General features: G+C 35.6%; 2 protein-coding genes across 2 annotated transcripts; both read left to right on the top strand.

The window, feature by feature from the left end:
- The first annotated feature begins 515 nt into the window (after positions 1-515).
- On the top strand, positions 516-1,876 carry LOC107814862 (acetylajmalan esterase 1-like). The gene has a single exon (XM_016640357.2). It carries the CDS (start codon positions 562-564, stop codon positions 1,672-1,674), a length of 1,113 nt encoding a protein of 370 aa, XP_016495843.1. The 5' UTR covers positions 516-561; the 3' UTR covers positions 1,675-1,876.
- A 10,367-nt stretch (positions 1,877-12,243) lies between these two features.
- LOC107814859 (rust resistance kinase Lr10-like) lies at positions 12,244-15,428 on the top strand. Its single transcript, XM_016640353.2, has 3 exons — positions 12,244-12,643; positions 13,546-13,578; positions 14,172-15,428. Exons 1-3 carry the CDS (start codon positions 12,244-12,246, stop codon positions 15,287-15,289), a joined length of 1,551 nt encoding a protein of 516 aa, XP_016495839.2. The 3' UTR covers positions 15,290-15,428.
- Positions 15,429-17,049: the final 1,621 nt, after the last annotated feature.

The raw sequence follows: 17,049 nt of genomic DNA, 5'->3' as shown, positions 1-17,049 counted from the left end.
ACTAATTTCGCTTTTCCTCCCTAATAATTCGGCCTATTAAATTGGAAATAGGGTCCAGTAATCTTGCATTTTCTTTAAAACAATTTAAATATCGAAATTATTGGTTAAAGATGGATATTATTCAATATATTAGGAGAGATTGGGAGTTGCTAACTTGATGAGTATCATTTTTAAGAATAGGTTCTTCTTGAATTGGTTCTATTTCCTAAGATCAACAATATCTTAGGAGAAACTAAATAGTTTATAAAAAAATTCTTAATAATTTTATATCTATGAGAGTTTTGTTTCAAAAAATGCCTTCCGATTAAATTTTAGCTTTAGACTTAGCCGCCACTCCAACCATGTTATAATAGTAATAAAACTTTACGTACTTTCTTTCCACATGGTAAAAATTGTTGAAAATAAAACAAGATTCAAAAAGCAAGAAAGTGACAACCACATATATTGTAATCCTAAAGAGACATTATATTCCTGTTGTTTCCCAGACTTCTGTTCCTTTGTGGAGTATATATATTTGCACTACGTACCACTGGAAGTTTAACAAGCAAAAAACATTCTTCAATGGCTTCTCTGTCTCTACCCAAAGTATCTTTCTTTCTTTTAGTTATAGCTTTCGCATATTTCTCTTCTCCCACAGCTGCCCAAACAAAATGCAACATCAGATCAGTTTACCAACTCGGTGACTCACTCGCTGATGCCGGAAATGTCATCCGTACACCCGGCGCTTCCATTATATTCCGAGCAAATCAAGCTCCTTACGGCGAAACCTTCTTTAGAAGACCTACCGGCCGTTTCTCAAACGGCCGTATTATTATCGACTTCATTTCCTCTGCTTTCAAACTCTCCTTCCTCAATGCTTACTTGGACAGAGGTGCTTCTTTTAGCCAAGGCGTTAACTTCGCCGTGGCTGGTGCCACGGCGCTAGATTCCTCTTTCTGGGCAGCTCGAGGTATTCGGCTGCCCACATGGAATACGCCGTTGTCTGCTCAATTAGGTTGGTTTAAATCTCATCTCCAATCCACATGTGGTTCTAATTGTGCACAAACTCTTAGGAGTTCTCTCATAGTAATGGGAGAATGGGGTGGCAATGATTATTACAATGGGTTTTTCCAAAGAAAGCAATTACCCGAGGTCCGTACGTACGTTCCTTTTGTTGTTGCTGGTATTATGAAAAGCATCAAAGATGTGATTCAGCTTGGGGCAACTCGTATTTTGGTTCCAGGAATTTATCCTCTCGGGTGTCTTCCTTTGTATCTAACAACTTTCCCTGATTCTAATGCAAATGGTTACGACCAATTGGGATGCTTGAGAAATTATAATGATTTTGCTTCGTACCATAATAGATACCTGAACAGAGGTTTGGCATCTCTACAACGTGAATTCCCGAATGTTAGAATTGTCTATGGAGATTATTACGGGGCGCTTTTGACTCTTCTTCGTAGTCCTTCTTCCTTTGGATTTAATCAGAATACGTTGTTAACTGCGTGCTGTGGAACTGGAGGACGATACAACTTTAATTTCAGGACTGTGTGTGGATCACCTAGTGTAAAAGCTTGTCCTAACCCGGCTCAATACGTGCATTGGGATGGTATTCATTTGACAGATGAAGCTCATCGTCGTATGACAGATATTGTTGTCAAAGACATGCTTTCCAGATTCAGCTGTACCGTTTAGTTTGTTATTTGGGTGCTTTTCTTTTGTTTTTTTGGTTGGTAATAAAGATTTTCTTCTGGGTATTTGGGTGTTTAGAACATGATATATATATATATATGTCACACCCTATGTGTTCTTAATTTCTTCTTCATAAAGAGGTGGAAAAGAAATAAAAGAGTGATTGTTGTTTGCAAATAAATAGTTAAAGCTTATGTTTTTATTACGAACTTCTGTCAATGGCGGGTTAAGCTAATAGGGCATTTAAACAGTAGTGCGTCTTTTATGAGGGGTGAATGATTCAATATCTTTTTTATTTATTTATTGAGAATTAATGACTCAATATCAAACACTACTTTAAGTTGTTAAAAATGAAGAAATTAGTAGTAACAAATTTGGCCGAGTGGAATATATATCTTGTGGGATATTTAAATTTGAGTTTATTTCAAAATTTGTTTTAAGATCCGATCGACGGCGCCTCTCGTGAAGACAAGGTCAGCCAACCAACCCATTTCGCCTTTTCAGAATAGTTAATATGAATAAACAGTTTTAGCATAATTAAATGACCACAGTCTAAACAAAAGTTTTCTTTATTAAGTGCGGAATACAACCCAATCACAGCCCAAATCGGGGTGTCACAAGTCAAAAGCATCTATTAGAGTATAAATACTGAAACATATAAAATAGGACTGATAAACAAAAGGAAGAAATGCGGTGCTGCGAACGCTGGCAGTCACCTCACTAAACTCCGATAACTTAGCCTCCGACCAGCTCAAAACCCGCTACCGGGTGAACAAATACCTGCATCTGCACACGAGGTGCAGAGAGTAAAGTGAGTGCTCCAGCTCAGTGAGTAATAAGGGTAAATAATAACTGAGCAGCAAGAAATCACGTAAAACAAACCATCATGTTGTATAGAGCAGTCAAAAACCCTTTGAATAAAAGCAGTGAAACTATAAAATCCTTGGAAAAACATCTTAGCTCAGTTTAAAACTCTTTTAAAAAATAACTTTTTCAACGGTTATGCAATGAGTGCAACACAAATAGTGCAGATAAGCACAGAAATCCGCCCTCGAGCACGACACTCAATTGACAGATAATGCCAAGCAATCAGATGAACACCACATGAAGGAGCACAAACAACAGATAATGGCAGACAAATGAATAAAGTAAAAGCACATAGAACAGTACCAGCACCGCTGCGGCATGCAGCCCGATCCATATATCGTTGTGGCGTGCAGCCCGATCCATATATCTCGTCGACGATGCTCACTGGGGGTGTGCAGACTCCTGGAGGGGCCCCTTACGGCCCAAGCGCAATATCAAGCCATCTCGTGGCATCAAATCTAGGCCTGCAGACTCATATAATTCACAAGCCACCCCGTGGCGTACATATCTCAGGCCTTCGGCCTCATAATCAAATTAAAATCTCACTGCTGCGGCGTGCAGCCCGATCCAAAAGTATCCTCACAATACAGGCACTCGGCCTTACTCAGTCAAAAATCACATAAGCCCCTCGGGCAACAGTAAAATATGATGCTCAGCCCAAAATATTATTGAAAATATCATTTCAAGTGTTAAAGCGAAATAAACATGGCTGAGTTTTGAAAACAGTGGAAAATACATGATTGAGTTCAAGTATAAAACCAAAACAGTGAGGAAATATCAACAGCAGTCCCCAAAGGGTTCAAATAGCTGGCACGAAGCCCAAATATGGCAATCAACCCAAAATATAATGATAGCAAATAAGTTTCAGTCAAATACGCGGTAAAATCATCAATCAGGACGGACCAAGTCACAATCCCCAATAGTGCACGACCCCACGTCCGTCATCCAACGCCTGTCTAATCTCAATATAGCACTACGATGTGCAATCCGGGGTTTCAAACCCTCGGGATATTATTTATAATCATTACTCACCTCGAACCGGCTATGACTCTAGCTCGCGATGCCTTTTCCCCTTGAATCGCCCTCCACGCGCGTTGAATCTATCCAAAATCAGAACGAATACGTCACAATATGCTAAGGGAATAAAGCCCAAGCGAAAACAATCAATAACAGGCACAAATCCCGAAATTACCAAAACCCGAGCCTCGGGCCCACTTCTCGAAACTCATAAAATTTTATATCAACAGGTTCCTTATCCCTCCACGAGTTCATACATATCAAAAGTTCTCAAATCCGACCTCCAATGGTCCTTCAAATCCCAATTTAAAAGTTTCAAAATCCTAAGCTCTAGTTCTTTCATTTTTAGCCTAATTCCATTAATTTCTAGGTTAATTTCACAATAGAATTACGCTTTATGCTCATAAATCTTACCTCCAATCACTTCTCCTCGAATCCCTCTTCAATTTCCCTCAAAGAGCTCTCAAAATACTCAGCTATGGTGGGAAAATGGCTCAAAATCGCAAATGAAATATTTAATAAACTCACTGCCCAGTTCTCGATTCCCTTCATTGCGATCACATCCAAGGTCTCGCGATCGCGAAATACTAAATTTTGGCTTCTCAAAATAACACTATGCGAACTTGATGATGCCGTTGCGAACGCGATGCTTTAACTTCCCAGAGCTACGCGAACGCGACGCCATATACGCGAACGCAAAGAGCAATTGCTCTGGGACCTGATTCCCTATACGCGAAGGCGAACTCTCTCCTACGAACGCGAAGCAAGCTGCTCACTCTCCGCGAACGCGAGCCTTCAGACGCGAACGCGAAGCACAAACTCAGGCCCACCCAAATTCCTTCTACGCAAATCCTCTGCAACTGTTGCTCAAATTCTGCAACTTCTCAACATAGAAATTGGTCCGATTGACCATCTGAAACTCACCCGAGGTCCCCGGGACCTCAACCAAAAGCACCAACACATCCTAACACCTCATTCAAACCTGTTCCAATCATCAAACAACACCAAAACTACCAATTCACATCGAATTCAAGCCTAAGTTTTCTAAAAACTTCCGAAATACGCTTTCGATCAAAAACCCAACCAAACCACGTCCGAATGACCTGAAATTTTGCACACACATCACAAATGACATAACGAAGCTACAACAACTCCCGGAATTCCATTCCGACCCTCGGATCAAAATCTCACCTATCAACTGGAATTCGCTAAAATACTAACTTCGCCAATTCAAGACTAATTCTACACCGGACCTCCAAAACCGACCGATCACGCTCCTAAGTCATAAATCACCCAACAAAGCTAACCAAATCATAACAATTCCGATCCGAGCTCATATACAAATAAGTCAACTCTTGGTCAAACCTTTCAAATTCAAACCTTTCAACTGAGACTGTTCTTTTCAAATTCATACTGATTTCCGTGAAAACCAAAATCAACGATTTACATCAATCATAATACATCATACGGGGCAAGTCATGCACGAGAACTGACGATCAAAGTGCAAAAGCTCCAAAACGACCGAACGGATCGTTACACTTTTGAGACTATTAAAAAAATAGATCTGAGTAATTGATTAGAAAAACAGTTGATACTACAAAAGAAGATTAATGTATCAACTTTATAGTACAAGGATGAATTCATTATTCAAAAGGCAGAGTTGTGGTTGATCTTTTTCTATTGATATCCAGTTGAATTTTGCACTTTCTCTGTCAGATTATTAGGGGGACAAAAGCAACGTTGTAGGGAACCTAGGATGCTAATTGGAAAAAGCGTTTACGTTGTATATAATAATCGTGCAAAAGATAATTACAGCTAATTATTATTGAGATTAGTAAAATGAAAAATAAGGCAAGTTAAACAGCGAATTCGGCTGTTGTAGGATCTTTACACATAACATGCCGGATTCAATGTGTACTTTTTCTAGCAAGTATATATAAATTGTACATTAATTATATACGATTATATATATATTATATATTATTCATACATAAATTATACACTCGCCCATATTTTTTATGATCATTGTAGGAGCACATAAAAAGGTGCAATGCCAGCAAAATCGCAAAATTTGACGATGTCCCTCAAGATGGAGCTGGTGAGAGGGATTATTAAAAATTTGGGATTCTTTTGTGACGTTAGAAGGGTACCTGGACTCTTTGCAGATCCCTCCTATAGGCCTTTACGTATATTCTCCCTCAAGATTAGGGGTTCGACTCTGCTCCATTACTTTTGACTTCAATAAACATTAATACACTTGTAGATGAATGACACGTGTCCATATAACTATGAAAGGTGTGATTGCTTTTTAATTTATTTTTATATTTTTTGTTATTCTCCGTCTTTGGTGGACCGGAACAAGAACAACAATAGTTCCAACTGACTATTACTTTGAGTATGACAAACATGCCTAGTGCACTGATTTTATATTTTATTAATTAATGGAATTAACTACTGATTTTCTACCTATAAAAAGCTAACCAAATTTTATTCTATTAAACAATTAATTCATATATATAATTTGTTTTAGAAAAATACAATATACTCGATAACTTTTTGCTTTGTGGCACTCTTTGCTATGTCTATGCTTTTATGGAAGGGAATGATTGGTTTTGGTATTGGCATGATATAAGTATATTAGAAGGATAAAAATTTTGACGTCAACAAATTCCTTCTTGTTCCGGTCGCAAAAGATGGAGAATAACCAAAAATACAAGAATAAATTAGAAGGCAATCATAGTCCTTTATAGTTATATGGACACGAGTCATCCATCTATAGGTGTATTGATGTTTATTGGAGCCAAAAGTAATGGAACATAGCCGAATCAAAAGAGATTGTAGAACCGGCCTAGTATTTGGATCCAAGGTATACTATTGCCTTTTGCCTATGGAATAGCAATTAGTTGTTTGTTATATAAAAATCTGCACAGAATTTTTAAGATGATATTTGTGGATATTATTGAAGACTATGCTCAGATGCACTCTGTAGTTAGAGTTCTGGAACATTTGCAGGACCACATATGGGAAAGCATAATTTGCAGTACAATATTTAGAACTTGTATTCTTTCCATAATAAAACAAAAAATCAAGAAAATAAGCATTGAATAGCAGGTAAAGAAATTGAGCAATCCTAGCTTTTCAAAATGGACATGCTAAGTAATTTGAAGTAACAAATAAGTGGGCGTTTGGACATTAATATAATTTTAGGTTGTTTTTGAAGTTTTATGAGTGATTTGAGTAAAAAAATTTAAAAAATAGTTTTTTGGAGTTTTTCAAATTTTTGAAATACATCTTCAAGTGAAAATTAAAAATTATATGAACAAACACTGATTTCAGAAAAAATCAAAATTTTTTTTGAAAAAAGAAAAAAATTTCTTACGTCTAAACGGGCTCTGAATCACTCACAGAAATCACTTATTCTCCCTTGTCCCATTGATTAACACGTCCAAGGGATCACTGAATTCTGCTTTCCAAATCCTAGCAACCCAATATCAGGTTGTTATATGCTACTTCCTCCGTTCTAATTTATGTGAACTTGTTTGACCGGATACGGAGTTTAAGAAAAAAATGAAGATTTTTGGAATTTGTGGTCCTAAACAAGTTCAAATGGGGTCAGTATTTGTGTGGTTATAAAAACTTCTCATTAATGGTAGAATTGTAAGTTCAAGCTAAATTGTTACCAAATTTAGAAAGGGTTCATTCTTTTTTAAACGGAACAAAAAGGAAATAGGTTCAGAAACAGAGGGAGTATGAATTAAATGTTTCTTTAACCTATGCATTATCCATATATTTCACGTTTCACTATTTCTCATCTTTAACCCTACTTGCAAGACATAGAGACTGGTTTCTCCCGGAGGTGGAAAACGGGTCAAATCAATAAATAGTCAGGACTCAACCAGCTCAAAATTTGCTTGTATTAAGATGATCGAATGACGGGTATTAATCAACTTGCCCACTGTCTCTTCCTTTTTTATTTTACTTTTTTTTTAAATGTGAAAATATACTTTTTTTAGGTTCTTAGCTTAAGTTCTTCTATTTACATAATCCCCAATCTCCACATTTGATTTATGCATTTGGGCTTTGGTGGCATTTTGAATGACCCGCTTTACCTGATAATTTGGTGAGTCGTTTCGGGCTCAACCTATTGGGCCAAGGTAACAAAAGAATTATGGTAATTTTCACAAAACACTACAGTTTAGAACCTAATTACCAATACGTAACGAATATAGCCTATATTAACTGTATTTGTTTACGTCGTTCACGTAAAAAATACAACCTATATCAATTGTATTCGTTCGTATAACGAATACCACCAAGGTGAAATACAGGAGTGTATACATTTGTATTCGTTCATGCAACGAATATAACCAAAGCAAAATACATGAGTGTATATACTGTATTCGTATTGACTATATTCGTTCGTGCAACGAATAATATAATCAAAGTGAAATACAGAAATACCGAAAACTAACATGTTCTCGTTGAGAGTCGAAGTCAAAACCTCCACTCACTAAGAGGGTGGTCTAACCAACTGAGCTATTATTTCATGTCAAAACAATTGATCTCTTATTTCAGTACTACATGTGGATTTGCTATAAATTCAATTATAACTACGAATAATAATTTTTTAAAAGTATAGCTACGAATAGTAAATACAATGTATATGTTTGTTGTATCGCCTCATTTTTTGTATTTTTGAGCAAAAACTACTTGGCTAACTCTAGCTCTACCCCTTAAAAATTGTGTATCACATTACTCTCTCTTTAAAATTTAGGCTAAAAGCGACTAGCAGTCTGCTGATACTATGGATTCTAGTGGCCTTCCTAAGGGATAAAGACCAAAGAACTTTCGGCCTTTGTTAGTAGAAATTTTTACATTCCTATGTCATATAGGAAACTATATTACCCTCAATGTTTAAAGTTTGATATAATTATATTTAGTATACCTAATTATCATTTATATACCATTAGTGGTTTTTAAGGGTATTAATTACACTCATAATTTAATGGTACCGTATATTCCTTCTAATACCACTCCCCCCACGTTTCTCTCTCCAATTCCCACATCTTCACCCACGTTTCCCTCCCACACCCATGATTTCTGTATCAATATCCCATTATTTCTTCCATAGCCAAGGCACTATCGGCACCTCTGCAATCTTCTCCCAATGTTTTTGTGCCCGGGGAAGATTAGCACAAGCCTGGTCGATTTGATGGTTATGATTTCGGGTTCCTTCAGTAATATAAGAGGAAAGGAAAAGAGAGCAGTAATTCCACCATTGACAGCCATTAAAAAGCTTTGAAACTTTGAATTCAAATTTGGATTTTCAAGAATCATTATTTGTTTGGAATGGGTATTGTTGTAAATAATTGGGAATATGGTTTGAAGTTTATATCTCAATTTTGAGGGGTTTTGGTGAAGATTAGACTTGGTTTTGGCTGAATTTCAGATTGAAACTCGAAGAAGGAGAAGAAGAAGAAGAAGAAGAAGAAGAAGAAGAAGAAGAAGAAGAAGAAGAAGACGATGACATGACATACATTATATTGTAGCAATTGTAGAAAAATTGTAGACTGTTGTTTATTTATTTTTGAGCTTTTGTGTTTTTGTGTTAAAAGTTTTGATGGGAGCTTGTTATTCCACTTCGTCTGTTTTGGAGCTAACTTGTGTAGAGGAGAAGATGTTTTTTAAGTTATAGATATTACTATACCTTTAAATTCAAGAAAGTATGGTTGTATTGTATTTAAAGAGGCGTGAATTTGTAGAATAGGTTGAATGTGGGTAATGAGTCAAATAAGACTCACTATGGCTTATGTTCTACATTTAATCTACAACAAAACTACATATCATTTGAAAAATTAATATGAAAATACAGAATTTCAATGTTTCTACAAATTATCTACAAAATTTCTACAAACTGTTCATAACAGAATATATCTTTATTTTCATGCATGTTCGTCTGTAACACTAAAGTTATTTGATATGCCAACATCTCCCGTTATAGAGGAATATAACTTATCTATAATTTTCTATAACTTTCACATATTATTTCCACCTAGTTAAATATAACTACAATAACATAAAATTTGAGCTTTGTATTTTTGTGTTAAAAGTTTTGAGGGGAGCTTGTTATTCCACTTCGTCTGTTTTGGAGCTAACTTGTGCAGAGGAGAAGATGTTATTTTAAGTTATATATATTGCTATACCTTTAAATTCAAGAAAGTATGGTCGTATTGTATTTAAAGAGGCGTGAATTTGTAGAATAGGTTGAATGTGAGGAATGAGTCAAATAAGACTCACAATGGCTTGTTTTCTACATTTATTCTACAATAAAACAACATATCATTTGAAAAATTAATATGAAAATACAGAATTTCAATGTTTTTACAAATTATCTACAAACTGTTCATAACAGAATTTATCTTTATTTTCATGCATGTTCGTCTGCAATACTAAAGTTACTCGATATGCCAACATTTCCCGTTATAGAGGAATACAACTTATCTACAATTTTCTACAACTTTCACACATTATTTTCACCCAGTGAAATACAACTACAATAACATAAAACTTACATACAAATTTTATACAAAATTTATACAATATGTCTTTTGTATATTTTGTGTCTGATTTATACATAGTAAAAATAATTTTCATACAACTAATTATATATTATACAACTTATCTACAATTTTCGTACATTATTTCCACTAAGTTATATACAACTACAATATAATACCACTTAAATATAATTTTTATACAATATTGTTCAACTTTCATACAATAATTAAATGAATAAAAGAAAAATAAATAAACAACAAAATACAATTTTTCTAAAATTTATCTACAATTTTTCTACAATTTCTACAATATAATGTATGTCATGTCTTCTTCTTCTTCTTCTTCTTCTTCTTCTTCTTCTTCTTCTTCTTCTTCTTCTTCTTCTTCTTCTTCTTCTTCTTCGAGTTTCAATTCGAAATTCAGTCAAAACCAAGTCTAATATTCACCAAAACCTCTCAAAATTGAGATATAAACTCCAAACCATATTCCCAATTATTTGCAACAACACCCAATCCAAACAAATAATGATTTTTGAAAACCCAAATTTGAATTCAAAGCCTTTTAATGACTGTCAATGGTGGAATTGCTACTCTCTTTTCCTTTGCTTTGTATTATTGAAATTTGGACATAATTGCGTTTGATGTAGAAGAATTGTAGAAGATTTAGTCGTTTTTGATTTGTGAAATCAGAAAAAAGTGTGAAAAACAGTGTATCGAAAAAGCAGAGATGCTAAATTTGAAACGAAACTGACAAAGAAGATTAATGTGCGTGATTTGCATTGTGAAAGATCTGGAAGAATATTTAATCCCCCAATTTTAGCGCGCCTAAATAAGGAAGCCTACAGCTACAGTGATTTCTTATTTAATGCATTGTCTATATTATGTAGAAATATTATTAGCATGAAGGGTAATATGCAAACTATGAACATAGGTAATATAGTTTCCTATATGGTATAGGAACGAAAATTTCCCTTAGTATATCTTTACACTGCTTTTCCAACTTGGTTTCCCCACAATTAATAAATAGACACAACATAACTAGAATTGCATTTTTTTATAATTATTTTTATTAAACAGGAGAACAGTAAAAATTGAGCTCAAACCTCTTGTGTGAATGACTACTACTCATATCACTAGAATTTGGGGTTCCAATTTAATTAAGATCTATACGCCTTTGGTTCCAAAAAATGACACTAATTTGGAGAGACAAACAACTTTTCTGTTTGATAAGGTTTATTTTATAAAAAATATTTGTGCCTTCTTTACCCTTTATTCTGTTCAATTGGTTGAAAAAGGAGTCAGACTTTGGATTCTAAGTCTTCATAGATGACTGAAAATGTCAAGGTAAACTATACATGATAGCATCCCTCCTTTATAGGTTTATAGTTTGATTTTATAATTTTTTTTCCTTAACTTTCCCTTGTTAATTTCCAACTAGCTGTAATGTCTGTATTTCAATTTGATGACTTCAAGAAAGAAGACGAACTCAAAATTGATTCCATTTATCTACTAATACTGCGAAAAATGATGGCAAGAGAGACTTCATTTAGAATAAGGACAACCTATATACAAGTTTTATTTGTCCGTATGCTTCTTTTTTTCCACTTTTCTCCCACGTTGGATCAATATATAAAATAAAATAAAAGGGCAGCCCGGGGTACAAAGCATCCTACATGCAGGGTCCGGGGAAGAGTTGCACTTCTAGCGGTTAGTGGCGAAGCCAGTGGACTATGCAAGGGTGTTCAAAGTCTATTTTTTAATTAATAACAAGTAATATTTTTACCTTATACGTAGTATAATTTTTCAGTGAAGGGTATTCAGTTGGCCACCCTTGGGCCAACATAGCTTCGCCCCTGCTAGCGGTGTGATATAGATAGCCTAACCTAATGCAAGCATTAATGACTGGTTTCACGGCTCGAACCCGTGACCTATAAGTAACACGGAGACAACTTTATCGCTGGTCAAAGGCTCCTTCACGTTGAATCAATATAATTACAAGAAAATAAGATGCAAAGCCAGATTTTTTTCCTTAACATTTCAAACTAAGCACATGTTTTCTTGAAATGTCGTTATTAATGACCTGTATATATTGGTGAAATTGAAGAAAATGACTTAGTTTGAAAAGTCTTATATGGCTAGTCAAATGGACATAATAGTGGGCAATCTTACCTTGTTCAGATGCAACAACAGTCTAGACATCAATAGGGGCACGAATGATCACTATTTTCGTGACTATAAGAACTACACTGAATGTAGTGGCTTCAGCATTTACTACAAGTATCCGACAACATGGAGGGAAGGCTACTCGGATGCACCAGAGGGAGATATTCCTAATAACTGTTCACTTATTCAATTGCCAATCAAATGGAGGTCACAACAGTTAACTCAAAATAGTAGCTTGTTTGATCTCTTAACCGCGAATTTTACAATTCAGTGGAGCCTCTCTGATGATTGTAGTAAGTGTTACAATCAAGGAGGTCGATGTTTAACTGACAGCAACAACAATTTTCTTTGTTCCTCCAATCCCAAAGGTAAAAAATTTTACTTCCAAAGTGAAGTCTATTTTCTTGACCATTCTTTCTTACGTTGAAAGATGTTTGAGATGTTCTTGTCATCACCTACTCATGGGTCCAGTATTCCAGTTATATTCTGTCATATTTTGCTGCTGATCACAATTCCAGTTAGAAAGCGCATAACCGTAACTGATTCATCAAAAATTTCAGACATAATAATTGCTTCTCACGTTGGAATTCAAAACCTGCATTTTGAATTTCTCCATTTTCTGGTACCCTATTGCCTTCCATTTGCCATTCAGTTTTAACTTTTAACTGTAATGATTGGCTTCATCGTTGCAATTTGCATGGTTGGCTTTGGGGTCAGCCATCTTAAAAGAAGAAAGAACTTGTGAAGGCATGCTAAAGGAAAGAATGATTGTAACTACTGAGCCATAAATATATGTCAAATACTCTGCTTTTTCCACGTATTACTGCGGACATGGTATTTTACAAAGGTTTAACTTCTATATCTGAAAAGAACTTATATGCTATTAGGTCATTTAAAAGAGCATAATTAGTGAGATAAATGACCTAAAACAAAGCAAGTGACATGATACAGCAGGTTAAAATACACTCGTAGCGTTTTTTATGTCAGCAGGAGTTACCGCTGTAGCTCTTTCATTTTTCAATAGTTCATTTTTGCTCATCAAGTGATTTTTCTGTTCGCTCAGAGCAGATACAAAGTAGTTGCAGAAGGCACCTATATAATCATCAATTTTTACTACTCCATCACCAAGTTAACAATCTAACCGATGTCTGTGTCCTGCAGAATGTTTAAGTTATCCTCTTTTACTCTTGTTATGCACTAACTTCACTTTATCTTCCTCTCCTCCTCGCGCAACATCTATCTAACCTTTCTTGATTTACTTTGGCTGCAGTGAAGAGAAAGTCAAAACGAATTCTAGCTGCAGGTAAATCTATAGCTACAAATATTTATTTCCTATCACTAGATGTTCTCATCTTGAGCCGAGGTTCTATAGGAAGCAGCCTCTCTACCTCTACAAGGTAGGAGTAACTGGTAAGGTCTGCGTACACATTACCCTCATCGGACCCCACATTGTGGGAATATACTGCGTATGTTAGTTGTATCACTAGATATTCTCACTATACTTACATGTTAACTTCTTCAAATCCATAGGCTCCTTTATTTTACTATGCCTAACCATTGAGAGAAGTCATCAAACTCTTTCCACTTTTTACATAGCCATTAATCAAGATCTGATCTATTTGCTCTGGTGTTTTCTTCCTTGTTACCTGCAGTTATTGGTCTGATCTTTTTGAGTTAGCTCACTCTTTACAGCTGTCTAGTCAAGTGATGAAATGTCAGTTCTTTGTTCGTAGCAAAATATAAGTAGTAGTTATTTTTTTCTCAAGTCCTAATGTGCTACTGGTGCATTAAAACACGCAAACACAGACAAAGAGTACTGATAAATCTGTGCTAAATATTTTCTAATTTACCAAAGATGCAAAATTGGTAACAATCGTTCAATTGGTGTCTTGACAGCCACAGCTTCTTCTATTGGTGGAGTCGTAATTCTGGTTATCCTACTCCTGTACTTACAAACAAAATGCTCCCTTAATTCCATGATTTTCTGGAAGAAAAAAGGAGAGGATTACAGAAATGTAAAGGACTTCCTTAAGAACTGTGGATCACTTGCTCCAAGAAATTATAGTTATCCTGAAGTCAAAAAAATGACCGAGTATTTCAAAAATAAACTTGGTCAAGGAGGCTATGGTTGTGTGTACAAGGGAAAGTTGCATAACGGTAGTCTTGTGGCAGTCAAGGTTTTGAAGGAATCGAAGGGCGGGGGAGAAGAGTTTATCAACGAGGTGGCAAGTATCAGCAGGACTTCTCACATTAATATTGTATCACTTGTGGGATTTTGTTTTGAGGGTCAAAACAGAGCTCTAATCTATGATTTCATGCCCAATGGATCCCTTGAGAAGTTCATTTACGACGCAAAATCAGGGACGAATCGTCAACTAGGATGGCAAACATTATACAATATTACACTTGGCATTGCTAGAGGATTGGAGTATTTGCATCGCGGTTGCAATACTCCAATCCTGCACTTCGATATAAAGCCTCACAACATTCTTCTGGATGAAGACTTTTGTCCAAAAATTTCTGAATTTGGCCTTGCAAAACTATGTAACAAGAAGGAAAGCATTGTATCTTTATTGGGGGCAAGAGGGACTATTGGATACATCGCGCCAGAAATTGTGTGTAAAAACATTGGAGGAGTTTCTCACAAGTCAGATGTGTACAGCTACGGTATGATGGTCCTCGAGATGGTTGGAGGAAGGAAAAATGTTGATGTTGCTGTTGATCGTACAAGTGAAATATACTTTCCACACTGGATTTACAGAAAAATTGAACAAAAGGAAGAGCTTGGATTAACTGACATTGCGAAGGAGGAGGACAACAAACTTGCAGAAAAGATGATACTGGTAAGCCTGTGGTGTATCCAAACCGTTCCGGCCAGCCGACCATCGATCAGTATGGTTATAGAGATGTTACAAGGTGAAGTCGGATCATTGCAAATGCCTCCTAAGCCTTTTTTGTATTCTCCTTCAAGGTCAGACAGAGACATGTCTACTAGTACTACTTATACGGTTTAGGAATGGACCGGTTTATGTTTGATTTTGATCTCCTAAGCCCTACTTGTGTTAACTTGTATAATCTGCTAATGTCTAACATGGTTCAGGATGAGGGGGCTCGGATTAGTCACTACTCGGTACCTAGAACCCAAAGAAAATAGTTGACACAGTGAAATAACAAGAAAATTTACTAGGTGTGAACACCACAAAATTCACAGAGTGGATTAAGTGTCTTGGCTATCTGTTTTCCGCTCTCTTGTTAATCACTGGAAACGATACTCATACCCTACCGGCGGATCGGATCCAGAGTATAAAGACTGGCTTCACCGGAACTCATTAATTTTAAATTTTGAATCCGAGCCCTAAATATACGTTCTCTAAAGGCTGAATACATAGGCGGTTCCCTAAACTTGCCAACTGAAATAGCCATTATTCAAACCCACCTATCCTCAGACAACCCACTATTCAGACCCGCCATCATTCAGGACTGGACCGTGGGTTTGAAGATGAAGATCTAGGAGGAGATCAGGCTCTTTCGCCATCATTGTTCGATGGTAACTCTAAGAGCAAGATGATCGGCCGTCAACTTTCCCGTGGCAAAGGGGGTGGTACGGTGGAGATGGTGGCGTTGGAGAGGAAGAAAAAAAATGAAAAATGAAAAGATTATTTTCTCACATGTTCAAAAGTGGTGTATTTGCGCACACTGTGCATGTGAGCGTGCCTAATTGGGCTCCCCATTTTTGTAATTTTATAACCTATATTTCAATTTACAATTAATTAGGCCAAAAATAATAAGCTAAGACTCAACATTCAATTCCAATAGGTTCTCAAAATTATCATTTAATTTTTAAAAGAGATTGCTCAAGCTTTTAAGTTAATTTTCGAATCAATAGTTGTGACTCAAATATTAGTTTAACAAACCAAATCCATTTGGGTGGTGAAAATTGGATTTTTAACAAGTTTAAATATGTGGGTTTAAATTCTGAATTTGATTTTGTGAGAATTTTGGAGTGAGTGTTATTTAGACTTGTTAGAAATAGTATAAGGAGGTTGTATATAAAATTTGAAGTCATTTAATGGAGATTTGGACCGGTTTTGAACAAGAATTGCAACTGAAAATCGTCGAAAAAGTTCGTCTATAGTTGTTTGTATAAAGGTGTATAAAAAGTTATAATAGTGTATAAGATGTGTTTATACACTCATATACATTATTATACAAGATTATACAAAAATGGACTTCGTCTTATTCCTTGCGTTTTTTCTGAATTTAACTCAAATCTTGCTCAAATCTACTCCAAATCACTTCAAATTTAAACTTTGAAATCCTTTTGATATTTTCAATCAATTGGAACAACATCCAATCCAAACAATTAAGAATTACAAGAAATTCTATTTTCTAAAGTAAAACTTTGAATGACCTTTAGTGGTGGACTTCTACTATTCAATTTTTTTTTACATTGCAACCAGTTAATATAGGGGGAGAAGCAGTAATGGCGGACGACCCTTTGAAGCATATGTAAAAAATGTGAGAAGAAGAGAGAGTGAAAACAATGGTTGTGAGAACACAAATTTAACTCGATAATTTTTAGAAGCAATGGTTGTAAGAACATAGATTTTGAATTTGCAAGAGCTAGTGTTTTCAAAATATGTACAATATGGGTTAGGTCGGGTAAAACTTAAAAACATGAGCCATTTTTTGTTATGGTGTGAAGTCATGTGTATTTTCTTGTAATTACTACTTATTTCTATTTAAGTGTTTAATAGGTACTTCTTCCGTTTCG

This window comes from Nicotiana tabacum, chromosome 16 (assembly GCF_000715075.1).
Source record: "Nicotiana tabacum cultivar K326 chromosome 16, ASM71507v2, whole genome shotgun sequence".
NCBI lineage: Eukaryota > Viridiplantae > Streptophyta > Magnoliopsida > Solanales > Solanaceae > Nicotiana > Nicotiana tabacum.
The sequence above is the reverse complement of the archived record's forward strand: the minus strand, read 5'-3'. Positions and strand labels throughout refer to the sequence as shown.